This window comes from Cottoperca gobio, chromosome 5 (genome assembly GCF_900634415.1).
Source record: "Cottoperca gobio chromosome 5, fCotGob3.1, whole genome shotgun sequence".
Taxonomy (NCBI): domain Eukaryota; kingdom Metazoa; phylum Chordata; class Actinopteri; order Perciformes; family Bovichtidae; genus Cottoperca; species Cottoperca gobio.
The window spans coordinates 2,854,272-2,878,172 of record NC_041359.1 but is presented as its reverse complement, the minus strand read 5'-3'; the positions used below and the strand labels follow the sequence as shown (position 1 = coordinate 2,878,172).

The 23,901-nt window shown below is 40.1% G+C and overlaps 1 protein-coding gene across 3 annotated transcripts in view; it reads right to left on the bottom strand.

Moving 5' to 3' along the window:
* The window catches only part of iqsec1b (IQ motif and Sec7 domain ArfGEF 1b), a 183,405-nt gene that overhangs the window by 77,547 nt on the left and 81,957 nt on the right, over positions 1-23,901 (bottom strand). For 2 of the 3 annotated variants that reach the window (XM_029431144.1, XM_029431142.1), the window contains one exon: positions 3,241-3,294. The exons of the other annotated variant lie outside the window; for it this stretch is intronic. In XM_029431144.1, the coding sequence (XP_029287004.1) occupies positions 3,241-3,294 (54 nt within the window). The remainder of the gene's footprint in view (positions 1-3,240; positions 3,295-23,901) is intronic. 3 annotated transcript variants of the gene reach the window in all.

Genomic DNA, 23,901 nt, shown 5'->3' with positions numbered 1-23,901 from the left:
TCAGAAAGTCTATTTATCCAAGAAGTCTAGAGTTTAAGCTGAATAACTCAATATTGTATATTAACAATAGATTGAATGTGCAATTTAAAAAGGGCTTGATCATAGTGAGCAAACAACAGAGAATTATCAACTGGCTTTAAGCTTCATGCAGCACCATAGGTAAGCGTTTATCATATTTTAGCTCGTTGTTTTGGTTGTGGGCAAACTCAGCTCTCATCTACTTTCTACCAGCCACAGCAGGCCTCGATTTGTTTGCAAAAATGTTCTGATAAACCCACTGTACACTACCTGCACCGCGAAAGAAACGTCAGAAGTTATCCAACTTGTTATGGGAAAAAAATCTACAATCTATACAAAATCTGAAATCTTTTCCAGGAGCTGGTGGAGGCCAAAACAGATCTAAACGGAAAGTGTGTGTTGGACTTCATTTTGTTGGGTGACCAGAAACACGCCTACAAATGAACGCTAATGTTGTTCCAGGTGTGGCCACAAGTAGCAATTACAGAAAAATGGTAGTAGCCCAAGTAGAGAAGAATGTGTAAAGTCAGCAAACTGACTCAATGATGTTACAGAGCATCAAGTTACAGAGCATCAGCTATACTGTATACTATACTATACTATACTATACACTACTGGTCATACCAGAAGTCATGCCAGACCAAGGAAGGCTTAATTATTGTTGGGAAATCCAGCTTTTCATCTGAAAGACGAAGAATGTGGTATTTCTTCTTCCGAAAGTTACATAGTCTCACTTGAGTTCACATTTCTACCTTTCCTACACTGCTTTTTAACAACAGTATTTTTTACTTTATCACATTAATCTCAAGGTGGTGGTAAGTAACATTCTAGATTCAAATTTCACATTCATCATCAGGTGAGTTCATAAAATCTTACTGATTTCTTCTTGTACCCCTTCTCTTTGTCTGAAAGCAAGACTAACTCTAAAACTGAAGAAGGTTTTCATCCAACAGTATTATTATACATATTTTCTTTGATTTCACTACTTTAACATTGGACACTTAAACAGCTTGGTTTTTGTATGACATAGTAGATTGTCTTGCTAACATTTGTTTATTTTTACTAAATCAGGTAAACAGTAAATGTGGAGAGCAGAAGATTTCTGAACCCATCAAGCTTTCATCAGACGACGATTTATCTTAAACGGATCTTGTAAACTGACTCCTTGTGAAAGAATCCGGTCAAAGACATCTTCTTTTAATCCGGCTCCATTCTCGTGTCTCAAGTTTCTAATCGCACAGTAAACAATTGACTGGCGCATGGAAAAAGAAGTCTTGGCCTTTATATCCGCTGGCTACATTGGCACCCAAAACATATTGGCCCTTGCCCAGACAGATAGATGATGGGTTTTAAGATTTGATTGGCACCAAACACTTATTTGTGTCAGGATCAGGATCATTTGAAATATTTCATAATCACATAACTCCTCTAATGACTTTCAGTAAAAGAAGAAAAGGCTTGCAAAGGAGTATTACATTGTGCTAATGCTATATAGGGTTCTGAAACACAACAGGTCAACTTATTTGCTACAGCGCTGAACGACCACATAAACAGAGTATAGACACTGAACAAGCTTGAAAGGAAAGAAGAGAGTTCTTCAATCTGATTTCACACGTCCTTGTGTCACTACAGATTAGATTTGGAGAGCTCAGCCTAGCAAGTGCAAAATGGATAAAAAGCTTCCCTAGTTCACCAAAAACTTTTATTTGAAAAACAACTCAGCTTTCAGTCAGGAGTATCTTATTGGAAGTTGCTAGCTAGTTATGTTAGCAACAAACATGTCATGATTTACCTTGGAGCAGCAGAATATTACACATATGCACTTGACCTTCCATTAGTTAGACAAAATACATCAGCTTTGAATCAAAAATGAAAGCCCTCCCTATTCTCCAACATTTCTTCAAACCGGACAGGAAAATAAGTCAAACACTCATTATGACACACTCTCATGCTGCATGAGATTAGTCAGGGCACTAGGAATCTCAGCATTGTGAAACAGACCCACTAGCGACCTTGAGCTGGGGTGGATCACATGATCAGCCATGGAAGTCGATCCACGGCTTTGGGGATGTGCCCTGACCGGAGAGGGGAGGGGCTGCTTGGTAATATGATGAAAAACCTGCTTAGTGCAGGCAAGCCCTGGGTGAAACAGATGGAAGCTCCTTCTTTCTTATGCAATCCAGCACCAGTGAAGCAGAGAATATGACTTTTATGTGACTCTCCGGAATTCAGATAAGATAAAGGGTCTAATGAAGGTCCGGGGAATAATACATGAACTTTGTGCAGGCGAGAAGTGGGATTAACAAAAGGTCAGTACAGCCCCTGCAAAAAGCCTGCTGGCTAGTACTGCTGACACTGATATGTCAGCTTCACAACACAGTCATTTTATATGACTACATACATCCTCTAGTAGAGTAAGTCTTGAATCCATGAATAACTCCAGATTTTTTGCAGATTCCTCATTAATATTGATTACCTTCATAAATATTAGCATAGCTAGTGAAGCAAGTCATTAATCTGAGCAAAATGTTTATGATTTGTTATACTGGAGGAAATTCCTTACTGTATTTTTTTCTGCAAAACAGATTGTAAAATAGATTGTAAGTGCATATTTTTGTCTTATTTAATTATGTCACTTACTGATACTATAATTACAGCTTCCAAAAAGGCTGTTTGTTGAGGGGAAAACAGCCCTAAAGTGTCTGTGCATCCAGCGGCCCGACTACAGCTACAATTGGAGAATTAAAATTGACCGAAAAACAAAGATTAGATGGGCTGAGAGAAGAGGAAGCACAGATGAAAGGCTTTGAATAACAATAACACTCTAGGAAGGGGAAAAAAGCATGCCTTCTTTAGACCCCTTTCTAAAAATAGCTCAGCTGGTGTGACATCATCAGTGCTACGTAAATACCGTCCACCTTTAATTCTGTTGGTGGAGCAGAAAAGTCTGTGTGGAGTCTGTTTTGCTTATGGTAGCATCATCACAAAAATACATGCACTTAGCAGCATACACTTAACAATCACAGTGTTCCTTTACATTCTCTATTGCTTCTGTTTTCAAAATCACTTCACTCATCAAATAGATGGGAAATAGGACATCTAAATGCATTTCAATAAAAATTACTCCTTTTTTCTACTATTAAATTAAGTTTTTGCTGGCAAATCCTAGCTCAGATCCCCCCCCCCCCCCCCTTAGCATGCAACATTTACACAAGTACTTACTAGTGATGGTGGCGTCTGTGAGTCATGGCGGAGCTGGGAACCTCTGTGTCTGGTCTGGGGGAGAAGGAGAGCAGAAAGCTGAGGCTCACTATCATGCAGTTAAAGCTCCCTCGATCACCCACCTACTCAAACACACTAACACCGTGACTTGGCGTGCTGCTCATTGAAGCTTGGGCAGAGTGGGGCTGATGGCTCACGTACAGCAGTCTCATGATGTACTGTACTCACCGCCACACATCTCATTAGCAGCAGCCAAAGCACCAACTCTCCACTGCCTTTAACCTACTCTATATTCATGGACTAGAATATAAATATAATATAAATAGACTGAATGGATATACAGTACTCATCTATTCACATAGACGAGTACTGTATATCCATTCAGTCTATTTATCTATATGGTCAATATCTATTAGTGCTTGGAGGCACAACTGTGTTACAAAACTAAAGGGAATGAAAACTAAATTAATATAAAACACAACATTAATATATTTTCCCGTTCATTAGTTTGTGAATCCGAGATATTTGAATATAAATTTGAAAATGTTAGAAAATTGCTGTTATGTGGAGCTTTGTGTTAGTACTGGTTTTATTACTATACAACAATACAAAACAAAACAATAAATTACATTAAAACAATCTCTTATCTATCTTACACATGTCACGCCTGCACCATCAACTGTGCTCTCACATGTGTTGACCAAACAAGGATTATTGCACTGTAAAGAGGGCTACGTAACATACTATGCAACCCCTCACTGTACTATTGTACTGAGAAGGGGCAAGGGGATTGGTCTGATGGTCTCTATGGTAACCACTGGCTGTGTTGAGGGCAGGTCCACAGAGAGAAAAGTAAATCCTTTCTGCTTCTCATGTAGAGCTGATGAATCCGCAGCTCACGGACCACTGTACAAATGAGTCTGCAGGTACAGGCCATATTTAATCACATTTAATACTGCTGCATGTTTGCTATTCTGGTAAACATGGTAATAGAGTCTGTGTGCAGAGACTGCACTCAGCAAATGGTGCAAAAGCTGCTATGTACTCATATATATTAGTGTGTGAAGCCCGCTACGGTGGAGTAAAGCGGTGTAGTATTTCACAAAAAAAACAACACTCAAGAAAAAACAACATCAATGTTTTGGCTATGCGTATGGCTAAACTTAGCTAAGCTTTCAGTTTACGTCCTGCTTACTTTGGTGATCATCTGGTCACAATGGTCAAAATGATGCAGAAAAACTAGTCCATGCATTTGTTACTTCAAGGCTGGATTACTGCAACTCATTGTTATCAGGTTGTCCCAAAAAGTCGTTTAAGACTCTTCAGTTGATCCAAAATGCAGCGGCACGTGTATTGACAAGAACAAGGAAACGGGATCATATTACTCCTGTATTAGCTGCTCTGCACTGGCTCCCGGTAAAATACAGAATACAATTCAAAATCCTTCTCCTGACTTATAAAGCAATTAATGGTCAGGCTCCAGCATATCTTAAAGATCTCATAGTACCTTATAAACCAACTAGAGCATTGCGCTCCCAGAATGCAGGGTTACTTGTAGTTCCTAGAGTCTCTAAGAGTACAATGGGAGCCAGAGCCTTCAGCTATCAAGCTCCTCTCCAGTGGAACCAGCTTCCAGTTTGTGTTCGGGAGGCAGACTTTCCTTTTTGATAAAACTTATAGTTAGGGCTGGCTCAGGTTTGCCTTGGATCAGCCCCTAGTTATGCTGCTATAGGCTTAGACTGCCGGGGGACACCTCCCTGCTCTCCTCCTTCTCTTCCTCTCTCCTCCCCTCCCTCTCTCTTCTTCTCCCTCTATCTGTATGCATTTATGTAAATGTATGAGGGATCCCTCCTCAGTTGCTCTCCCTGAGGTTTCTTCCATTTTTCCCCCTTTAATTATGGGGTTTCTTTTAGGAAGTTTTTCCTTGTGCGATGTGAGGGTCTAAGGACAGAGGGTGTCGTAACCTGTACAGTCTGTAAAGCACACTGAGACAAATGTATAATTTGTGATATTGGGCTATACAAATAAATTTGATTTGATTTGATCTGAGTTTCTCTCTGGTGCCACCTTGAGGTTGACCTGTATGGTTTTAAGTGAAATATCTGAACATCTATGTGATGGATTGTCATTGGTACCGACATTCACATTCCCCTCAGGATGACTTGTAACAACTTTGGTGATCCCCTGACTCCATCCAGAGTCATGATCAGGCCAACACTTTAGGATGGTCCAAATGAGCCTTAACTGTACTTTGTGCTAAGTGCTAATTAGTAAATGTAAGCATGATAACATGCAAAGCTAAGATTGTACATGATAAACATTATACCAGCTAAACATCTGCATGTTAGCATTGTCATTGTGAGTATGTTAGCATGCTGACACTAGCATTTAGCTCAAAGCTCCACTGTGCCCAAGTACAGCCTCAGAGAGCTGCTAGCAAGGCTGCAGGCTCGTTCTTTCTCATCTTTAAGACGGTTTTGAGCCCCTTGTTTGGTCGTTACCCCTGTAGGGAGTTTACTTTATCTGTTTGCAGGTGCACCAACCAACCATCAGGATCACCGGTGCAGTGATGTGGTCATGATCCGTCACCAGTTTCCCACCCATGAACACTGCCTATGTTGTTTGTTGGATAGGCAATCATGTCATTGAACTCTGGGTGCAGCGTTGGCTGATAACGTTATTGATTTGTCCTGAAGTAAAACAGTTCGACTACACACAGGAGCAATACTTTTGGCAATGAAATGAAATGTACAATTACATCATACCTGTCAACCCTCCCGTTTTTCCCGGGATTATCCCGTATTTTTACTTCTATCCCGTTTTTCTCCCATTTAAATATTTTCCCGTAATTAAAAAAAAAAATAGGCCTAATTAAAAAAAGTGTAAAGTGGCCTCCGATAGAGGTGGCAGTATAATGTTTAACTTTAGCTGAAAAACGTTATCCGCCAGTAAACACACAGAAGAAGAAGACGAACGCATATGGATGAGAGTCACAGTGAACGGGAGATAGATGGAGACACAGTTGTACCTGCCAAACAAGTTAAAACTTTATTTAAGTACCTGGCCAAAAAAAATGGCCCTTATTTATTAAAACCAGAGTCGGGCAAACTCATGCTTTTTGTAAAGTGTGCCATTCAGATGTTAGCATCGCACACGGCGGAATAAGCGATGTTCGCCAGCATGAAGAATCGTCCAAGCACAAGCACGCAAAGAGGCACAAAAACATCCACTGACAATGACTTCATTTGTGACAAGAACTGTTTCGGAGACAAACCAAGTGACCAAAGCTGAGGGAAAGATGTCGATGCTTTGCGCTAAAAATAATGTAGCCTTCAGCTTCTGCAATGATTTCAGTCGCAGTGTAGCGGACATGTTTCCCGACTCTGCCATCGCAAGGAAGTACTCGTCGGGGGAAACAAGCCACACAACTCATCCATCATCAAATAAATTGATGATAATAACTCATCAAATAAAATACATAAATCTTATAAACATGTCTGTACAAGTAATACATACTTTAAATAAACATGTATTTCCTGAATGTATATACCCGTCCCTTATGTTTTTACGTTTACATTGGTGGCTGAGAGCTGTTAAAATATGGGCGGAGTCTGGTAAAATATGTCCCTTATTTTGAAATTCCAATGTTGACAGGTATGAATTACATGGATGTTTTTTTGCAGAAATTCAGTGACATACAGTTGTTTTTATTTAACAGGAGTTGTTTAAGTACCAAATTCTGCCTATAAAGTACGGTAATGTCAACTTAAACAGCAACACATAGTAGTGAAGTGCCTCAGCATCTGTTATGGACCTGTCTCAGGAGAAATAAACTGGTGTTACTTTGTCACTAAAGAAAAGCACGATTAAAGAGGAGCAATTCAGCTGAATTCCATGTCAGGAAAAGAGGGTCTAGCATTTCCTTAGACCTTTTCTCTCTTAAGTTAAAACGTGTCAAGCCAGCAGATGAGCAGATGCGGTTTTAGCTAGGATGCACTGACAGCATTTCAGCCATACCTTACATCTAACATCAGTACAAGAGTGAAGATATGTAGCCTCCTGGAAGATAGAGGGAATGAAGGGTTAATACAATCATGTTATTGTGTAATGCAAAAGAAGGCTGGAAGCAGATAGGAGGCGGGGAAATGCTTAACAACTAAATAAAAAGCTTCACCATCACTCACAGCAGATAACATGATTGCCGAATATGCTTTGCATGTATCACACTTGGCTGCACATTCCTCACAGGAATACACACAGTGCAGAAATGGCTGAACCTCTTTGACATGACATGAGGCAAGGTGGAAGGAGGCGCTGAAACATCAATCATATACAAGGCTTTTCAATAATTGTCATGACAATAGTGATGGGTAAATTCATCCACTCTTTCCCCTCTCTGGAGACTTAATGACATTCAGTCCCACTCCGCCTAAACACAAACCAGAGAGATTAGCACCATGGCTGCAGGTCTTCAAGCCCCCCCCGCCCCCACTCCCCCAATCCAGAAGGATTGGGGGCGGAAGGAGCATAATGGTCCATTATGTAACAGGCTTATAGGGAGGAGACAAGTAAATGATAAGTATTGCTGGGATGATGTCAATCAGGTCTGCTTCCGGTCAGTTGAGTAAACGATGGATACATCTATTATGTGCAGCGTAGTGCATGGACCAGGCCTAAAGAAAATCAGGCCGACACTTTTTGAACCCACATATTTTCTTTCTGAGCCACACCCGAGACCAAACCACGGCAGCAGTTTCGATCCCAAATTCGCCTTAAAACCTGAATTTTAACTGTTAAAAAAACTATATATATACACAAGCATGTATTACAAGCTGAAGACTACAAAAGTCTTTGCTGTGCGGTAACAGACATTGTGACACGATCTCCGACATGTGTCATCTCGTACCAAATGATTAAATCAGCACATGATGGCGGGTGGACATTCTTAATTAAGCAAATGACCCACTAATTGGAATGTTTTGTCAGGCTAAATATAATTCTAAATCTCAAAATGTTCATTAGTTATAATGGGTTGATGGCAAGTTAGCCCATAAATTATTCAAGAAATTACACTGACTATAAATTCTGCATTTAATGAAACAAAATAAAAAAACAAAACATGCTTTTCTCGAGCCCGACCCGATCGCAATTGGGTTCGGGCAGAGAATCAAAGCTCTGGTGCTTTTGGCAAAAATAATTTCAGACCAAGTTCATCTTCCAGAATATGGTACTTTAAGGCTATGGGACATTGAGGCATGTCTTCAGTCTTCTCAGCCAGAGAGGAAGCTGGTGTTGGGTGGGAGGAGGTGTATTGGGTAAGTTCAGTGGAGTCATATTGCTACGGCATCGTATGAAAGGCAGGCATTAGGGCCCAGGAGTGGAGGCTCTCCATGATCAGAGAAAAAAAAGCCTGCGGCTCAGAACCACAACAACAACAGAAAGACTCATCACTCCAGTCGCTGCACTATGCTTGCAGTCATGAAACACAAAAAGCAGGATGGGAAAAAGGCTGTGACGTGGCAATTCAATCACAAGATTCTTCAGTGTGGTACATGATATGGCAGCTTATTGAGCGTGAGTTTTGCGTGACGAAAGCCGCTTCGCAGATTGTCTTATTGGTTTGCTAATCACTTCTATGCAGCAGCAGCAGCAGCAGCAGCAGCAGCAGCAGCAGCAGCAGCAGCAGCAGCAGCAGCAGCAGCAGTAAGGGCAGGAGTTAGTGAGCAGCAGTAATGTAATGCTCCTGTGTGTCTGCGTGTGAGAGTGATTGGAAGGAAAGTTGTTTAAGAGCCACTCCCCTCTCTGTGGTCACTGTCTCCCTCCTCCGGCTGTCCTGCCTCACATCTGCAGAGCCTCAACAAAACTCCTCTAGCCGGGCTCAAATGACACCTTAGTGTTAAGCCCACCTCCTTAGACTTCTGCTGCCCACCCCAAACCTGATTCCAACAAAGAATACAATTTCAAACCAGTTTGATATTGTTTTTTATATGTATTTTAATGAACAATTATCATTAATTAATTAATATTAATTATGTTTTATCTTATTGTATTTGATACAGTGTGTGATTTGTTGAAAAACATCCAGAGGGAAAGAGTTCTGGTGTCAAATTTGGCAGTTCTGGTTTCAGTTCAGTTGGGTGTCAAAGACGCAGGGACAGGACAAGACAGGTTCAAGACCTGAGCATCTCATCAGCCTTCAATCAATAACAGCAACTTTGTCCAATCTCAGAAGTGAAGAAACCTCCTTAAAGCTGCACAAATCAATATTTCTTATATTAAAATTGGGTCAAATGCCTAAGTGTAATGTGAAAGGTGTCTAAAAGGTGATTATCACCCAACTCTCCTGCAATTCCCTCAAGCTCTTTAGCGTCTTTTAGTTTCTTGTTTTCCCGTCCGCTACTTTACTTGTTTTTGGTTCCATCTCTCGGTTCAACTTCCAGCAGCAGCAGCAGTTAACTGTTTTCAGCTAAAAGCTCTAATAAACTGACTGGATGTTTCCTGCCGAGCACCAAACAACAGACAGACAGAGTTAGTGGGGACGAAGTGGAGCCTTTAGCAGAAAAAGAGACAGTTATTTCCCTCAGTAGTTGGTGCAGAACTAAAAAGTCAGGTGGACAAAACAAACAAGTATATACTAACATAATAAATGCTAATGTTGCCCTTTGTCCCTCTTTGCTCAAATCTTTTCCACATCAACTTTAAAAGGTAATAACATGTCATTGTTGTGTTAAGAGTTTGTTTTCAAAGTGACCAAAAAACAAATTATCGTTGATTCAAATATCTTATTAAATGAGTACTTGAGCTTTCTGAAAAAACTCTACATCCTAAAAAAGGGTGCGCTTTCAGTAGTGGCCGAAGGTCAACCAATAAAGTCATTTATCAATAATCCTCAATTCTAACATCCCCACGTGACAGACATTCAATTTACAGGATTTCTGGCTAATGAAGTCCCCAAAATGTAGTAACTGCTTCTTCTTGCTGCTATTTGGAGCTGTGCACGATAACACAGTTACACATATTCCATTAACTTGATCAGAAAGCCCAGTCAGGACATTTCAACATGTCAGTGCAGTATGAATGTTGTCTACAGAATAAGTGACACAGCAAGCAAATGTCTTGCCTGTAGCTTTAAGATGATTTATTTGTCACTGAGGATTGTAAGATTGATTGAGACTTGTGTGTCCGGATTGTGTGTGTGTGTGTGTGTGTGTGTGTGTGTGTGTGTGTGTGTGTGTGTGTGTGTGGTCACATTCTGGAGCCAGTCAATGGACCAACAGAGGGCAGTGTGTTTTCACTCTGCTTCAGAGCTAAAGGGCAGTGTGGACATATTGTTAATCTAAAATCTACTTTCATCAAGGTTCGCACTAGACCAAAGGAACATGCCAACAGTTCATTGTCAGTCTCTATGCATGGAGACGACCCAGTTGTGCTCCGAAACTGCTGGACTCACCTCCGATCTTACGATCATACAGATGTAAAACCTGGTTGATATTTTATTGAATTTCTGTGTTTCATCCACATTCTCACAGACTAACTGGCTGACCTACAGGTCAGTTGTTTGATTAAAAGCCGCTGACTATGAGTGAGACTAAGCGCGGGACTGATGAGGTCAACAGTGGAATCATTATAAAGCTCAGAAATATCTCATCCTCATCTCACTGACACTCTGAGCAAATATTTAACTATGCAATTTAATTTATGTCATTTGATATATGCGATGACATAACAAAACCTATTATGGGTGGAAATATCAGTTAAGGTGTAATATAATTAGTCACATAGCCTACAGCCATAATTAATATATAATATGTGTGTATATATGAATCATTATATAAAACAACATCATATCTGAGTGACAATAAGTCAGTCCGGGAAAGGTGGGCAACGGTTTGATTGAGGAACAATACAACGAGGAAGTTGCTGGTTTCCACTCTAAATGAGTTCTCTGTTTGGAAAGGTATTGTGTTTGGCTTCTCACATACAGTCAAAACAGTTGGTTGTTAATTACCAAGCTGCTAATTAGACCCCTTAATGTAAATGAGTGCTTCAGATGCACTTTAAAACGTGTGGGAAGAAACGTCCTTGCTAGTTAATAAAATGACAACTGCCAGTGAAGCATGAAAGATCAAATAAACATCAACAGCTGAGACACCACAAGCCACGCACTCGCTAATAACGTTTTTATACAATCTGTGATGCCTGAAACCAAAACCCACAAGACTAACATGTCAGTAAACAAACTGTTCAGCCTTATATTCATATCATTTCACTCTTAGAGATGTATATCAACACTCATGTGCTTTCAATTGTATATCCGTTTTATAAAGACTTCATGTAAGATGAGAACTTTTGTTTGAATAACATATACATAAAAGATAAGAAACAAAAACAGAACAGATTAATGTTAAAGTGCACAGCCTGTATGAGATTGACAATATATGTGTGAGTAGAATGCTTATACATATAAGAGGTCAAATATATGTATATGAGAATATAGTGCACTTGGAATGTAACAGTACACAAAACCCACATTTAAAATGTTATATTGTAGTCATTTATTCATTTATTATTTCCCTCCTATCATCAATATTAAGCATTACTGTAACTTACTGGGAAACCAGAACACCCCAAAACAATAGAAACAGTGGAGGCTCTTCCAGATCTGTTTTCTCTTGCTATGTGTTCTTTACACCTGGCGGCTAACCATACAAGCCTGGTTCAACTGACAAACAACAACTGACCCACTGGCAAAATCTTCCAGGTGTATGTACATCTAATAGTACTGTACTAGGAATTATACAGTCATTATTTGATTTCCAGGACGTACTAAACCCAAGATCCTGTACTGATCAGTTCAAAATGAAAACATGTACAATTTCATGCCTATAGTTTAGTGTCTTTTTTGCGGAAAGGTGAGGAGTTTGCATTCCTGATATGTGAGAGTAAAACATGTATGTGACTAGCTCAGAATGAATTATGGCTTTTGGCCCCTCATAGAGAAACATGACATGTACAGAAACACAGGCCCTGCCACACAGACGTGTGGCTTCACACAAGGGGTGCAACGTTCTTCCAGTAGAGGGGAGCATGAGCCACATTCTGACTGAGAACTCCTCTCAGGCCTGTCGTGCCGCTGCCATCGCCCTCGCTATGCACACACTATCACCACATCCTATTAAGGTCATGTCACAGCTAGACAACAATGTAATGATGATTAAAATTATATTAATCGAAGCAGCAAATGTAGCCATTATCATTAGCGTTAATTATCTCCCATTCCACTCCACACAAAGTGTGACAGGGAGCTGTCGCAACCAAGGGAACAAAGAGCAGAGCAACAACCTGGGTCAAAAGAATGGAGGCTGTGACTCTGCAGGAGGCATATCTTAAAGATTTCCTTCGGATTCTCACAGTAGGGGGTTTACAGTGACACAGTGCTCCTTTAGTGATCGGGGATGTTATGAAGTGGATATGCTAACAGCCAAATTACATTTATTCAATTGTGGTTGTAAGAAATCCACTTTATCAGACATTTAGATGGAAAGGGAACAACGGAAGCTGGTGTGACAGGGAAGAGATATCCATCACTGGTGTGACACTTGAAGACAAGGAATGTGTTTGTAGTCATGTTCACAGTGATTAGTCAACAGATTGTATGGGCTTCAAATTGAATCACAATTGAACACTTCACAAGGTCAACTGCAAAAACAACTTCATCTTGAGAGGACGTAATCCAATTTGGCCTTGACTCCCGCCCTCTAGCACCCATGAAGTCTTGGTGAGAGATGGAAAGCATCATTGCTCACCCAGTAACCCTGTCAAACTATCAGTCTGGCCTTGGACCACCTACTGTCTCTTCATGTCCTTCTGTGAAAGACAGCGAATGCTCAGAGAACAAAGAATGGTCTTCTCTTTCACAAGTAGTAATAGGCCTAGGGCCTAGGCCTATTACTACTTGTACCCTGTATGTGCTGTGTGTAGTAAGAGCAATACACAAAGACACAAAAGCACAGGAGCATAAGTATAAAGACTAAAGGCCCTGTCACACATATTCGTATGGCAGAAACATATTCTGGTGTATAAGAAATATCGGCAATACGTTGATATAAATTAAGGGTAAGTAGTGATCGTTCGAAGGACGCAGACGATACGCCGAACATACCAGACATACGGCCCTGTCACACAGTTCCGTATGGCAGAAACGTATGCCGGCGTATATGAAAAGTAGCTCAACATCCAAATACGTCCAACTTTTCCACAGCGGTGTTGTAGCTGACGTATACATAACGAATACATAATGAAATATTATACGTATGTCAAACTTATTGATAGCGTATCACTTACTTATACAAAACGTATCAGAGGGTCTGGCCAACGGAGCTGGAAAAGTGCCATTTGATTCACGTCATGCTGATGCTGGAGAACGGCTAGAATGTACTCTTGTCGCAGCCTCTCAGCATCCTCCATGCTCTCTGATGATGGGTTGATGTATTCATCAAGACGTGCTGTGAAGAAGTGAGGATGAGCTACTCACAGGGACCCTATATACTATATTCAAACCCCAATAAGCTCCCAAAACGCTAGCTGAACGCTAGCTGTACTGTAGAAACACTGTTTAATAAGTTACTCCGTCGTCAGGGATCATCTTAACATAGGTTAGGAATAGGTTATACACTCGTTATCAATAAGTTGGCTGTAGGGTTCCCCATCAGCCGACGTGCCTATATCTAATGTACCTCTAACGTAGTCACGTACTGTATTCACGTACTGTATTTACGTAGGTAAGTATTCACGTACTGTATTTAAGTAGGTAAGTATTCACGTACGTATTCAAAACATTTTCACAGACTCAGCGTTCAACAACGCACCCCAGCGTAACACCGCGTGCTCTTACCGAATACTACTTATGCCTTCCCTTATATCAACGTACACCAGCGCATTGCCGATATTTTGTATACGCCATATTTTTGCATTTGTTGGGTATTCGTCTGATACATTTTTTATAAGTAAGTTCCGATCCGATGAAAAGTTGGACGTATTTGGACTGACAAATTTTCATATACGGCAGCATGCTTTTCTGCCATACGGATATGTGTGACAGGGCCTTCAGGAAAGGATTAAACTGTGATTTTCTCCTCTAACGTAAGTCATAAATGCTAGCATGCTCGGGTAACTATCTTACCACCTACAGTAGTGACGTAGTGTTTCTTCTAAAGGCAAGGGGCATGTCATTAGCCAAATACATTATCATGCAGGGTTACAGGTTATTTTAGAAGAATATCCATTCAGGGTTAGCACATCCACCCTGTGATAGCCGACGTCCTAGTATGAGAGTTTAGGCTAACATTAGCGGCTGTATCCTTGCTCTTTATTTGGTTTGGGGAAGTTTTAACTCGAGCAACCAACCTTGCATTAGATCGTGTTCAACTCATCAGGTATTCCTCATCCTCAAATCCTTTTCTCTTGTAAAAGTGAATGCTGTTTGATCCCAACAATGAATCATAAATATAACCACTGTGCGTATGATTTCAAATCATCCAACAGTCATGTTAAAACTACAGTTTGATTACAATTTTATTAGAAATACTGTACTAATACAAGGACTAACAAGCTCTACATCAGGGATGGGCAACTGGCAGCCCGCGAGCCACATTCGGCCCTCACCCTCACTTTCTGCAGCACGCGAGTCAATTTCCAGAAATCAATACAATTATTGGTTTCACAGTTGTAAACGAGCAAATCATTCGAACTAAGTTCCGCTAGAGGCGAATATTATGAATATTAGAGGTGTGATTTACAGATGCACACAGATTTAAGGTGGATGAGCCGTGGGAAATGCTTGGAGAGGTTTCTTGTGCTACTCACTGAAATCCCTGTGTTCTTTCGAGGGGGGGTGCTGTCAGAACTCTGCGAGGGGGGGGGGGGGGGTGCAAAGTGGCCCTTTGGCAGTGAGTACACATTCTTTGTGGCCCTCCCTATCCTCAAAGTTGCCCATCCCTGCTCTACATGAATATATACAATATGGCATCTTATTTACATGTCTTCCAAATTGGTTATCAGCTGGAGAGAACGCTGACTTTTAGACTGTGGCATGCTTTTTAAAACTCCTTGTATAAAAGAAATCTGCAGTTTGAAAGCGTTTAATTAAGTCACAGAGTTTGAGATTCAGTATTAGTTTCCACAGTTGCTAGAAATGAGAAGCCTACTTTGGTTTACTTCTACGTGAAAAGAAGCACTTATCATTTCACAGATTACAGTAAACTTCAAGGGGTAAATCTACCACCGTTAAACTGCCCAGTGCTGTGCTGGTGTAGCAGCGGTTTCTAAGGGCAGCCAAGCAAACGGTCATGACATCACAGTATTTCTGCATCCTTGGAACCATCATTTAATACAGCAATTGGGTAAGAAAAAAATAAACAAAAAAAATATGTCTTCCAAAGACAGATTCAATAGAAACCCCCGAGCTTCCTTCCACATTGGCTGAATCTTAACTCTAACAAAAAGAGGTCACAGTGTATGCATAACATTTCAGCTGCTGTGGATCAAAACAAGTGATTTAGAAGTAGGCTAATGAATGCAGAACATTAGAAACTGTTTCCTCTTTAAAAGCATTACTATAGTTGTCAGAGCTGTGCTCGGAGTGAACCTAACACAAAATCATTTTCTCTTCCTCTCTGCTCAAACAGAAACACGCCCATTGATTTATCTGCTCTGACTCATTATTAATTTTATGCACAGCTAAACAAGACCATAAACAGCGTAATGAATCTTTGGGTTTTCTGCATTATTCTCTTGATCACTTCTGCAACTCTAAGTAATAATACAAAGTAGCATTAAGCAGAAGTCACTGTGCTGTATGTCCAGTAAGAGCAAGGACATTCACATCCGACACCCGAGACCATCTTTGAACAAAGACAGGGCTTACCATTCCCTTCCCATACACGGCAAACAATCTGACAAGAAATAAACCATCTCCATGACAATTGTGATTGACAGCTTCAAATACAAAATGCAAGTCAGTCAAGAAATGTTTTGTTGAATATCAATATGAGGGTTTGATACGTTCAGGCATAGTGAAGGTATGGAAGAAGAAACAATCATAGACTGTTGGTAGGATATTGTGTATTGCCAATCGTTCCCTTTAACTTAAGATATAACTGGCTATATAAGCGACATGATGATGCTTTATAGTAGTACATGCTTACAGAATCGAGATGTAGCCAGTGATGTAAATGTAATAAATGTTATTTTGAAAAAACAAACCATGGGAAGTGACGCATGTAACGAACGAGGGGTTCATTGTCTATATGATGCGCAGCCTGCCAATGAAAAAAGAAAGTGGGCACTTTCTTATCAAGTTGACACTCATTGGCTCATGAAGGTTGTAAAAGACCCATCGAAGCTCCCATTGGCTCAAATGAAGAGTCAATCTAACGCTGAGAGCCCGCGCTAAAACCAAGACGTGTCTAAACCGTGATGAGCGCACGAGATATTAAGTTATGACTGTTTATGATCACACAATGTAAAAATCGATCAGCTGATTTCACAGATTGCAACACCTGTTCATGGACTTTTATCGATGTGATGATGTTCACGGGGATATCTTTTTACCGGAGACGAACGTGTGGACATCTGGCAATGCCTTAGGAGCGTCTTTTTCAAAATATTTCTGAAAAGAGGATATTTATGAGGCTTTATAGGTAAGTGGGCTCAAAGTTATGATTTTGATTTTGAGTGTACTTGCTAGTTTGAGGAGCTGATTGTACCGCTGTTGTGATTTTCATCTCCATATCTAAATAGCCGAGATTCTAAGCTTTCTAAAAATATAATTTATTTTTTATTTATTAGAAAATTCCCATGTACAGGCGCAATAAAACTCCTGCTGGGTCCGCTGGCGGGCCCGCACACGGTAAGAGGTTTTAATTAATTAAACACATTTTTTTAGGTGGCTAAAATCGGTTTGCTGCTGCCCCTGGCCACAGCAGTACGTTGCAATTGCCCCCATGCCGTAACTCCTGTCTGTTTCTCCAAAGTGGGGGCTGCCGACCGCCATCTACTGTAGGTATTACACTGACTATGGATACTGTAAGTATCTCACACAACCCCACTTCATCATCCAAACTATTCCTTTAATGTTCACTGCTGTCCAATACTGGCAAACAAGTGATCTGGCTAATGCAAATGGATTTAGCTAATTCTCTTCCCATTTGACTCTTACATTGGAACATGCTCACACTTCTTGCAAGTCTCGAGAGTCTAGAGAGCAGCTTGTGGATGAGAGACCTACAGACTGTGTGGTTACAGTTAGTCCAGAAGCCAGAGATGTACAACGCTCTTCTGACAGAGGAGTGACATGATGACACACATACAGTACGTATACTGACTGTACACACACACACACACACACACACACACACACACACACACACACACACACACACACACACACACACACACACACACAGCCTCACAGCTGTGCTTCTTTGTGCCTGGGGGATGCTTCACACATACTGCTGAACGTAGCCTGCTACACTCACAGCCTGTCAGGAGATGGTTAAAGGAAATTAAAATATGTTGTTCTTTTTGAGAAGAGGATCCAAGCCCATCTTGTTTCAAGCCTGCCTTTTTATTTAGTATTGCGATGCCTGACAACATGCTCATGCAGACATTCTTTCCCTCTTTAATTCGGAAATCCAAGACAGGATTACACATGTGGTTATTGAATTAGAGTGACATGGCAATCACATTTTTGGTTGTAGTGATGAATGGATCTGCTTTATGTCTTACAAATGACGCATTATACAAATCTATCACTACATCCGCTGCATTCAGTAGATTAAAAAGTAACGCAAATGAGAGCCTCGATGTTGGGAAAAGAAGAGGAAGCAGGCAGATAAAGAGATCCGCTTTGAGCAGCAGCAGTACAGCAGCAGAGCAGAACTGATGACTTTCCTTCTCAGTTTTAATTTGTAGTGAACATGGAAGCCAGCTGTGTGACAGTGACACCTCCACTTTATACATCAGGTCGTATTAAAATGTTGCACTCAACCTATTAAAGATACATACATTTACCTATAAGATAGGAGTATAACATCTTATTTACACAAGAGATATGCCAGTATGTATGATAGGACATATTCTTAATATGAACAGTTGTGTGTCTGTGCACTTGAAGTCCCATATTCACTCTCTTTTGAGCTCTATTTTACGTTTCTACCAACTATTGTGAACAAATATCTGTCTCTTTAGCTGCTAAATGATCTATGATGTTCACCAGCTAGTCTCTAACTTTGTCTGTCTACGTTTTGGTGCTGAGCAGATTGTGCACCGTGGATGTTTTAGAGCTTTTTTGCTAAAAAAACATCTAGAGCGAGGTTGGTGAGCGCAGTGACCGTCAATCTAAACCATAATAATGAGCTTAAAGACTCTAAAACGCTCCGCAGGACTGAGGAGAACTGCAGAGTCAGGTGATGATTTTCTGGGGGTCACAACAAACTAAAGTTTTCACAGTACAAATTATTATTTGAACCAGTTTTAATGTAAACATTTTAAAAGGGTATAGCTAACAACAGATGGCCAACGTTAGAGACTAGCTGGTGAATACAGAGGAGCATTTAGCAGCTAAAGAGATTAAAGATATTTCTCTCAGGAGTTGGTAGAGACCAAAAATAGAGCTACAAAGAAAGCCGGCCAGAAACACAACTCCAAATGAATGATCATGTTGCTCTGCAACTGCTGGATGCACAAACTTTAAGTACGCAACTGTTTGCTAAAATGTTTGCCATATGAATTTAAAAGGTGACGGAATGTGATTGATGTGCTCAAACTTGTTTTTGTTGCCCCCACGTGGACAACAAAGTATCAGTTGTTGCAGGTTTAATTCTGTGATATTCAACCATTAATACTAATTGTGTCAAATTCCGTTCATTCATCTAAAAGACATCGCTGCCTGTGTGGCAGCTAGCAAAGAGTGCGATAGCTTTACACTATCACTATCACTATCAGCTGATGTATCCCTCATATCTCACTTGCCAGTAAAATACAGGAAACACACAAACCAGGTAAATCTGCACAGACATTAGTGTTTAAAAAAAAGTTTGTTGAAACTGTTGGTGGAGACTCAGACTCAGCGGCTTCCTATACCTAAATATATTCTACACCTGTGACAGGAAAATACAGTTCCTGGTTTATAGCAGAGGTTGAAGCAAAGGGGAAGTTAAGTACGTGTGTAGAAAGAGGAACACGGCAAAAAGAATCAAAGCTGCAGGCATGACACGAGACTTAATGTGACTATTATCGGGGTCTACAGAAAAATGAGGAATTACAAATGAAAATCCATTTCTTCAGTGTGCATGGCAGACTGCGCTGCTAGGGTTCTGCCAACCTGCCTGCTCTGAGCTGATCTCTGGCTGTAGGTGGAAATGATCCAAAGCAATACAAATGTATTCTTTAGTTCATAAAGAGCTCATTTACTACTCATTTAGTACAGTCTCACTCATACTTTTGACTTATGCTCTACCATAACCATGTTTTATTTCTTTTGCGCTGCTTTATCGATCGACTTTCATCATTATTTCAATGTTTCTGACTTAAATTTTCTGTCTTCATCCTTGAGCTCTCAAACTACACTTCTCTTGTAACCATGGCTACAACTGATCTCATATCCCAAAATGGCGGTGATGGGGTTTTAAATCACCCTCAGCACTAATGCTTCAGGCGTTCATGCAGTCTTTGCATGAATTAAGCAGACAGTGAAGATGTTCCCATCTCATGTGTGGCTACATATACATAAAGTCTGTTTACAGGTTTTCTCTGTAAAAGTCAAATCAGATTGTGTTTGCATTACACAGCCTGGATGTGGTGTGTATTTACACACTCATGCAGCTTATGTGATGCGCTTACACTGTCCACAGAGTAAGCAATGATGCATTTTGATGTTGCCTTTGTTAAATATCACAGCTTGAAAAGTAGTGTTTGAATAGGGCAATTATTCACACTCAAACCATAACTGGGAAACGTGGATTGCTTCTTACCAGTCGCGAGAGCGTGTGGCGTTTTTATTTTTCATTTTACATTGCAATTATCTGCGGCGAATACAGCTCCTTCAGTCTATAGTGATTGATCTCCATAGGGTCAATCCACGAATGATTTAAACACAGACACGTATAGGAATACTATAGAACAGTATAGGAACTTCAGTGTGCAAAAGTAACCTACGTGTGTGCAGAACATTACATAACAGCATTAGCATTAGCTGTTTTTCTAACTACTGAAAGTGGCGTCTACAAGGACCTATAGCTCCTGTGGAAACAAAGAGTGACATTTTTATAGCACCACACAACCTCTTAAAAGAGTACTCCACTAATTTAGCTTTGCACTCCCAATAACATTGTCTGACTCATGATGGACAGTATAAAAAAGTATCAAAGTTGATGCAGCAAACAGGAAGTCCGAGATGCAATAGGAAAGCTTTCAGGAGGAAAACGGCCAGAGCCAGACGGGTTCCCTCTTGACTTCTTCATTCGGTCTGATTGCACTACTAATGGTTATGTTTAAGCATGCATTTAAGATCTACCAATTACCTAAAACGTAAGAACAGGCTCTGATTACAGTTCTGTTAAAGCCAGACAAAGACCCAAAACGCTGTGGAGCCTATTGGCCAATTGACCTCCTCTCATCAGAATATAAAGTGTTCGCCAAGGTTATAGCCACTAGACTGCAGAATGCTGTACATATATATATATATATATATATATATATATATATATATATACATATATATATATATAAATACCATATGAATAAAGATCAGACCGCCTTCATTATAAACCACATTTCCTCTGATAATAGTTGAAGGTTCCTCAACATAATTCACTGTGCAAAATAAACAGTAGAAGTTGCCCTTTCACTAGATGCCAAAGAGGCATTTAATCGGTGACAATGGTCCTTTCTTTTTGCAGGTTTACAAAAATGTTTTATTTTGGTATGATTGATACAGATACTGTATCTCAATCCTTCAGCTATTATATATATATATATATATATATATATATATATATATATATATATATATATATATATATATATATAGACCACATGCTAATATCTCATCAAGGTGGTATACAACACCTGTAAACTGATTTTAATGTGTAAAATCTTTGGAGTTGCCCTTTAGAGTGACATTAAAGAGCAACTTACAATTCATACGCATATGACGGACCACAGCTTCATAATTATGACCTGCTATGTGTCCAGGATGCCAGGAACAGATAAGGGTTGGGGGAAATAACGTTTATCAGATGTAACTAACTATGTAACTACATGCTTATTAAATTGTAGGTTTTACAAAATAGGATGCTAATGCTATCTAACATTATCCATTATTCCTTATTAGCTGTTTCACAGGATAGCTATGCTGCCTACCAACAATAAACACTCACCACACCTCGCTTCTTATTGTTGAAATAATTATGCTGATTAATTTGGAAGTTAGAAATTGTTAGAAAATGAGACTTATGGGGCTCAATGTAAGTTTTCGTCGAGCTGAATCTCCCTGACCGTGACTCCACCGGCGGCATCACCAGAAGGCAGCTACAGCTGACAGAGCTGATGAAGCAGCAATGTGTAGCCAACTGAAGAAACCGCACCAGCTATCAGACCCACACGGTCCTGGCTTCAACATCCTAATATTCATCATATCACCGGGAAAATAATCCTCCAGTCCAAAATGAGCAGCACAGTCTCTTCCCCTGCACAGAAGATGGAAACCAGCCATGTAAATGTCGCCTCAGAGTTTCTAGAACATATAATGTCTTGCTGGGAGGAAGGATGCATTTTTCCAGTTAGAACATGTATGTTGAAGAGTAAAAGGAGGATATGAGATCATACTCACACTACAATACAATACTAAAGTCAGCCTTCTGTGCATTTCGCTTACAGCAGAAAAAAGGAAATACAGCATCTTATGCAAATGTTTTGGGGCATCCTCAAATGGAGACAATGATCAAATACCAACATTCATCTTAAAACTGTTCATCTCCAGAATCTAATTCTGTACTTTGCTGGGCCATATCAGTACCATATGGATTAGCACTATTTTTCATTTGAATCAAAAGGACACCGTTTATGATATCAGTAAACCGAAAGAATATCAGTTAAATTGAAATTGACATGCAGAGTAAACATGTGAAAAGTTTGAGAATGCAAACCATTGAACAGGAAGCACACAAAACATCCATTACCAACACTATTCACTGATGCCTGCATCCTCATTACCAAGCTGCTCTTCTCACATAAGCAAACCCTATGCATTGACGAAGAGGACAATAAGAGCCATCTACTGCACATTGTATACTGCAGATACATTTGGCACAGCATAACAATAGACTAAGTTTGCCTCGGGCTGTAAGGAGAGAGCAAATGTTTAGACACCAACTTTCAGAGGGAGAGAGAGTTTGATTATGGAGAATATTTTATCTTGACCTGGCTTTTCAGCAGCATGTTAACAGGATGGATGAGTATTGCTGCTATCTGATGGTAGCTAGGTTACGGACCTTCAAAGTTATCTGCTCGTCACCAACAGAAAAATAAAATGATGCACATGCACTTTAAAAAGTTTTCAGAGTTTGCAGGAGTTGCTCGGTCCCCACAATTATACAACCATCTTTCAATCAAACGATGGTATCAGAAGAAGGTTAAAGGAAGTGTTCACCCCTTTCAGCTCAGTGATACACAGTTGTAGTACAACATATTTGTGTACTAGGCTACTTCCAATTACATTTGGGCCTACATCAAAATAGAGAAGTGTAAATTACAATATACGGTTAGTCTACGAAAATCCAGCTACACAACGGATTAATTCAAATTCAACACGTCATGTCAATCATAGTTCATTACACAACAGCAGTCCAACTGACTTACAATTAGCAATAACAGCATCATAACCAATAAATGAGGAGCAACAACAAAGCTCACAAAGCTCACAGAATTACTATTACTCTATGCTATTACTCCAGGCAAGCACTGTCACAAACCTTTTTAACTTAATGGTCAACAACTGCACACATTTCACTGCCAATTCTTTATAACCTCTTCGCCCACTTCCTTTGTTAACTTAATGTGCAGTTAGCGACTGAGCTCGCTAGCTTGCTAATGTTTAGGATGATGTGCATGATGTTTTCCCAAGCAGTTATTTAATGCAGTGGTGTCTGTATTTTTTTCCCAGTAGATCTTTGAATATATACTTGTATTCAACATATTCAAAAGTCCATCAAACTGTTGTTTTAACAATGACGTGCACATTCCTGAAAGGAAAGCATGACTAGTGACAGGCCTGTGGACAGTGAGTGCAGGAAACATGTGATGCTGCATGGTGGCGGTCAGTCATTAGCTGATTACAACTGCACCAGATAATTTGATGCCATGCCAGGCCACTACCCCCTTTGGCATGAACTAACCTCCAGAGTTGTGGCACAGGCACGGATCAATTAGATCTTGCACACACAATCACACTGATTGGGCATACAAGGAAACACTGAAACAAGACAGATTGTGTAACACTGTGAATCTGTTTCAAGTAAAAATCACTGAAGTCAAACCAGATCCACCCATCTCAGCATCTTCATGTGTGTGTGTATATATGTGGCATTTATCTCTGTGTAT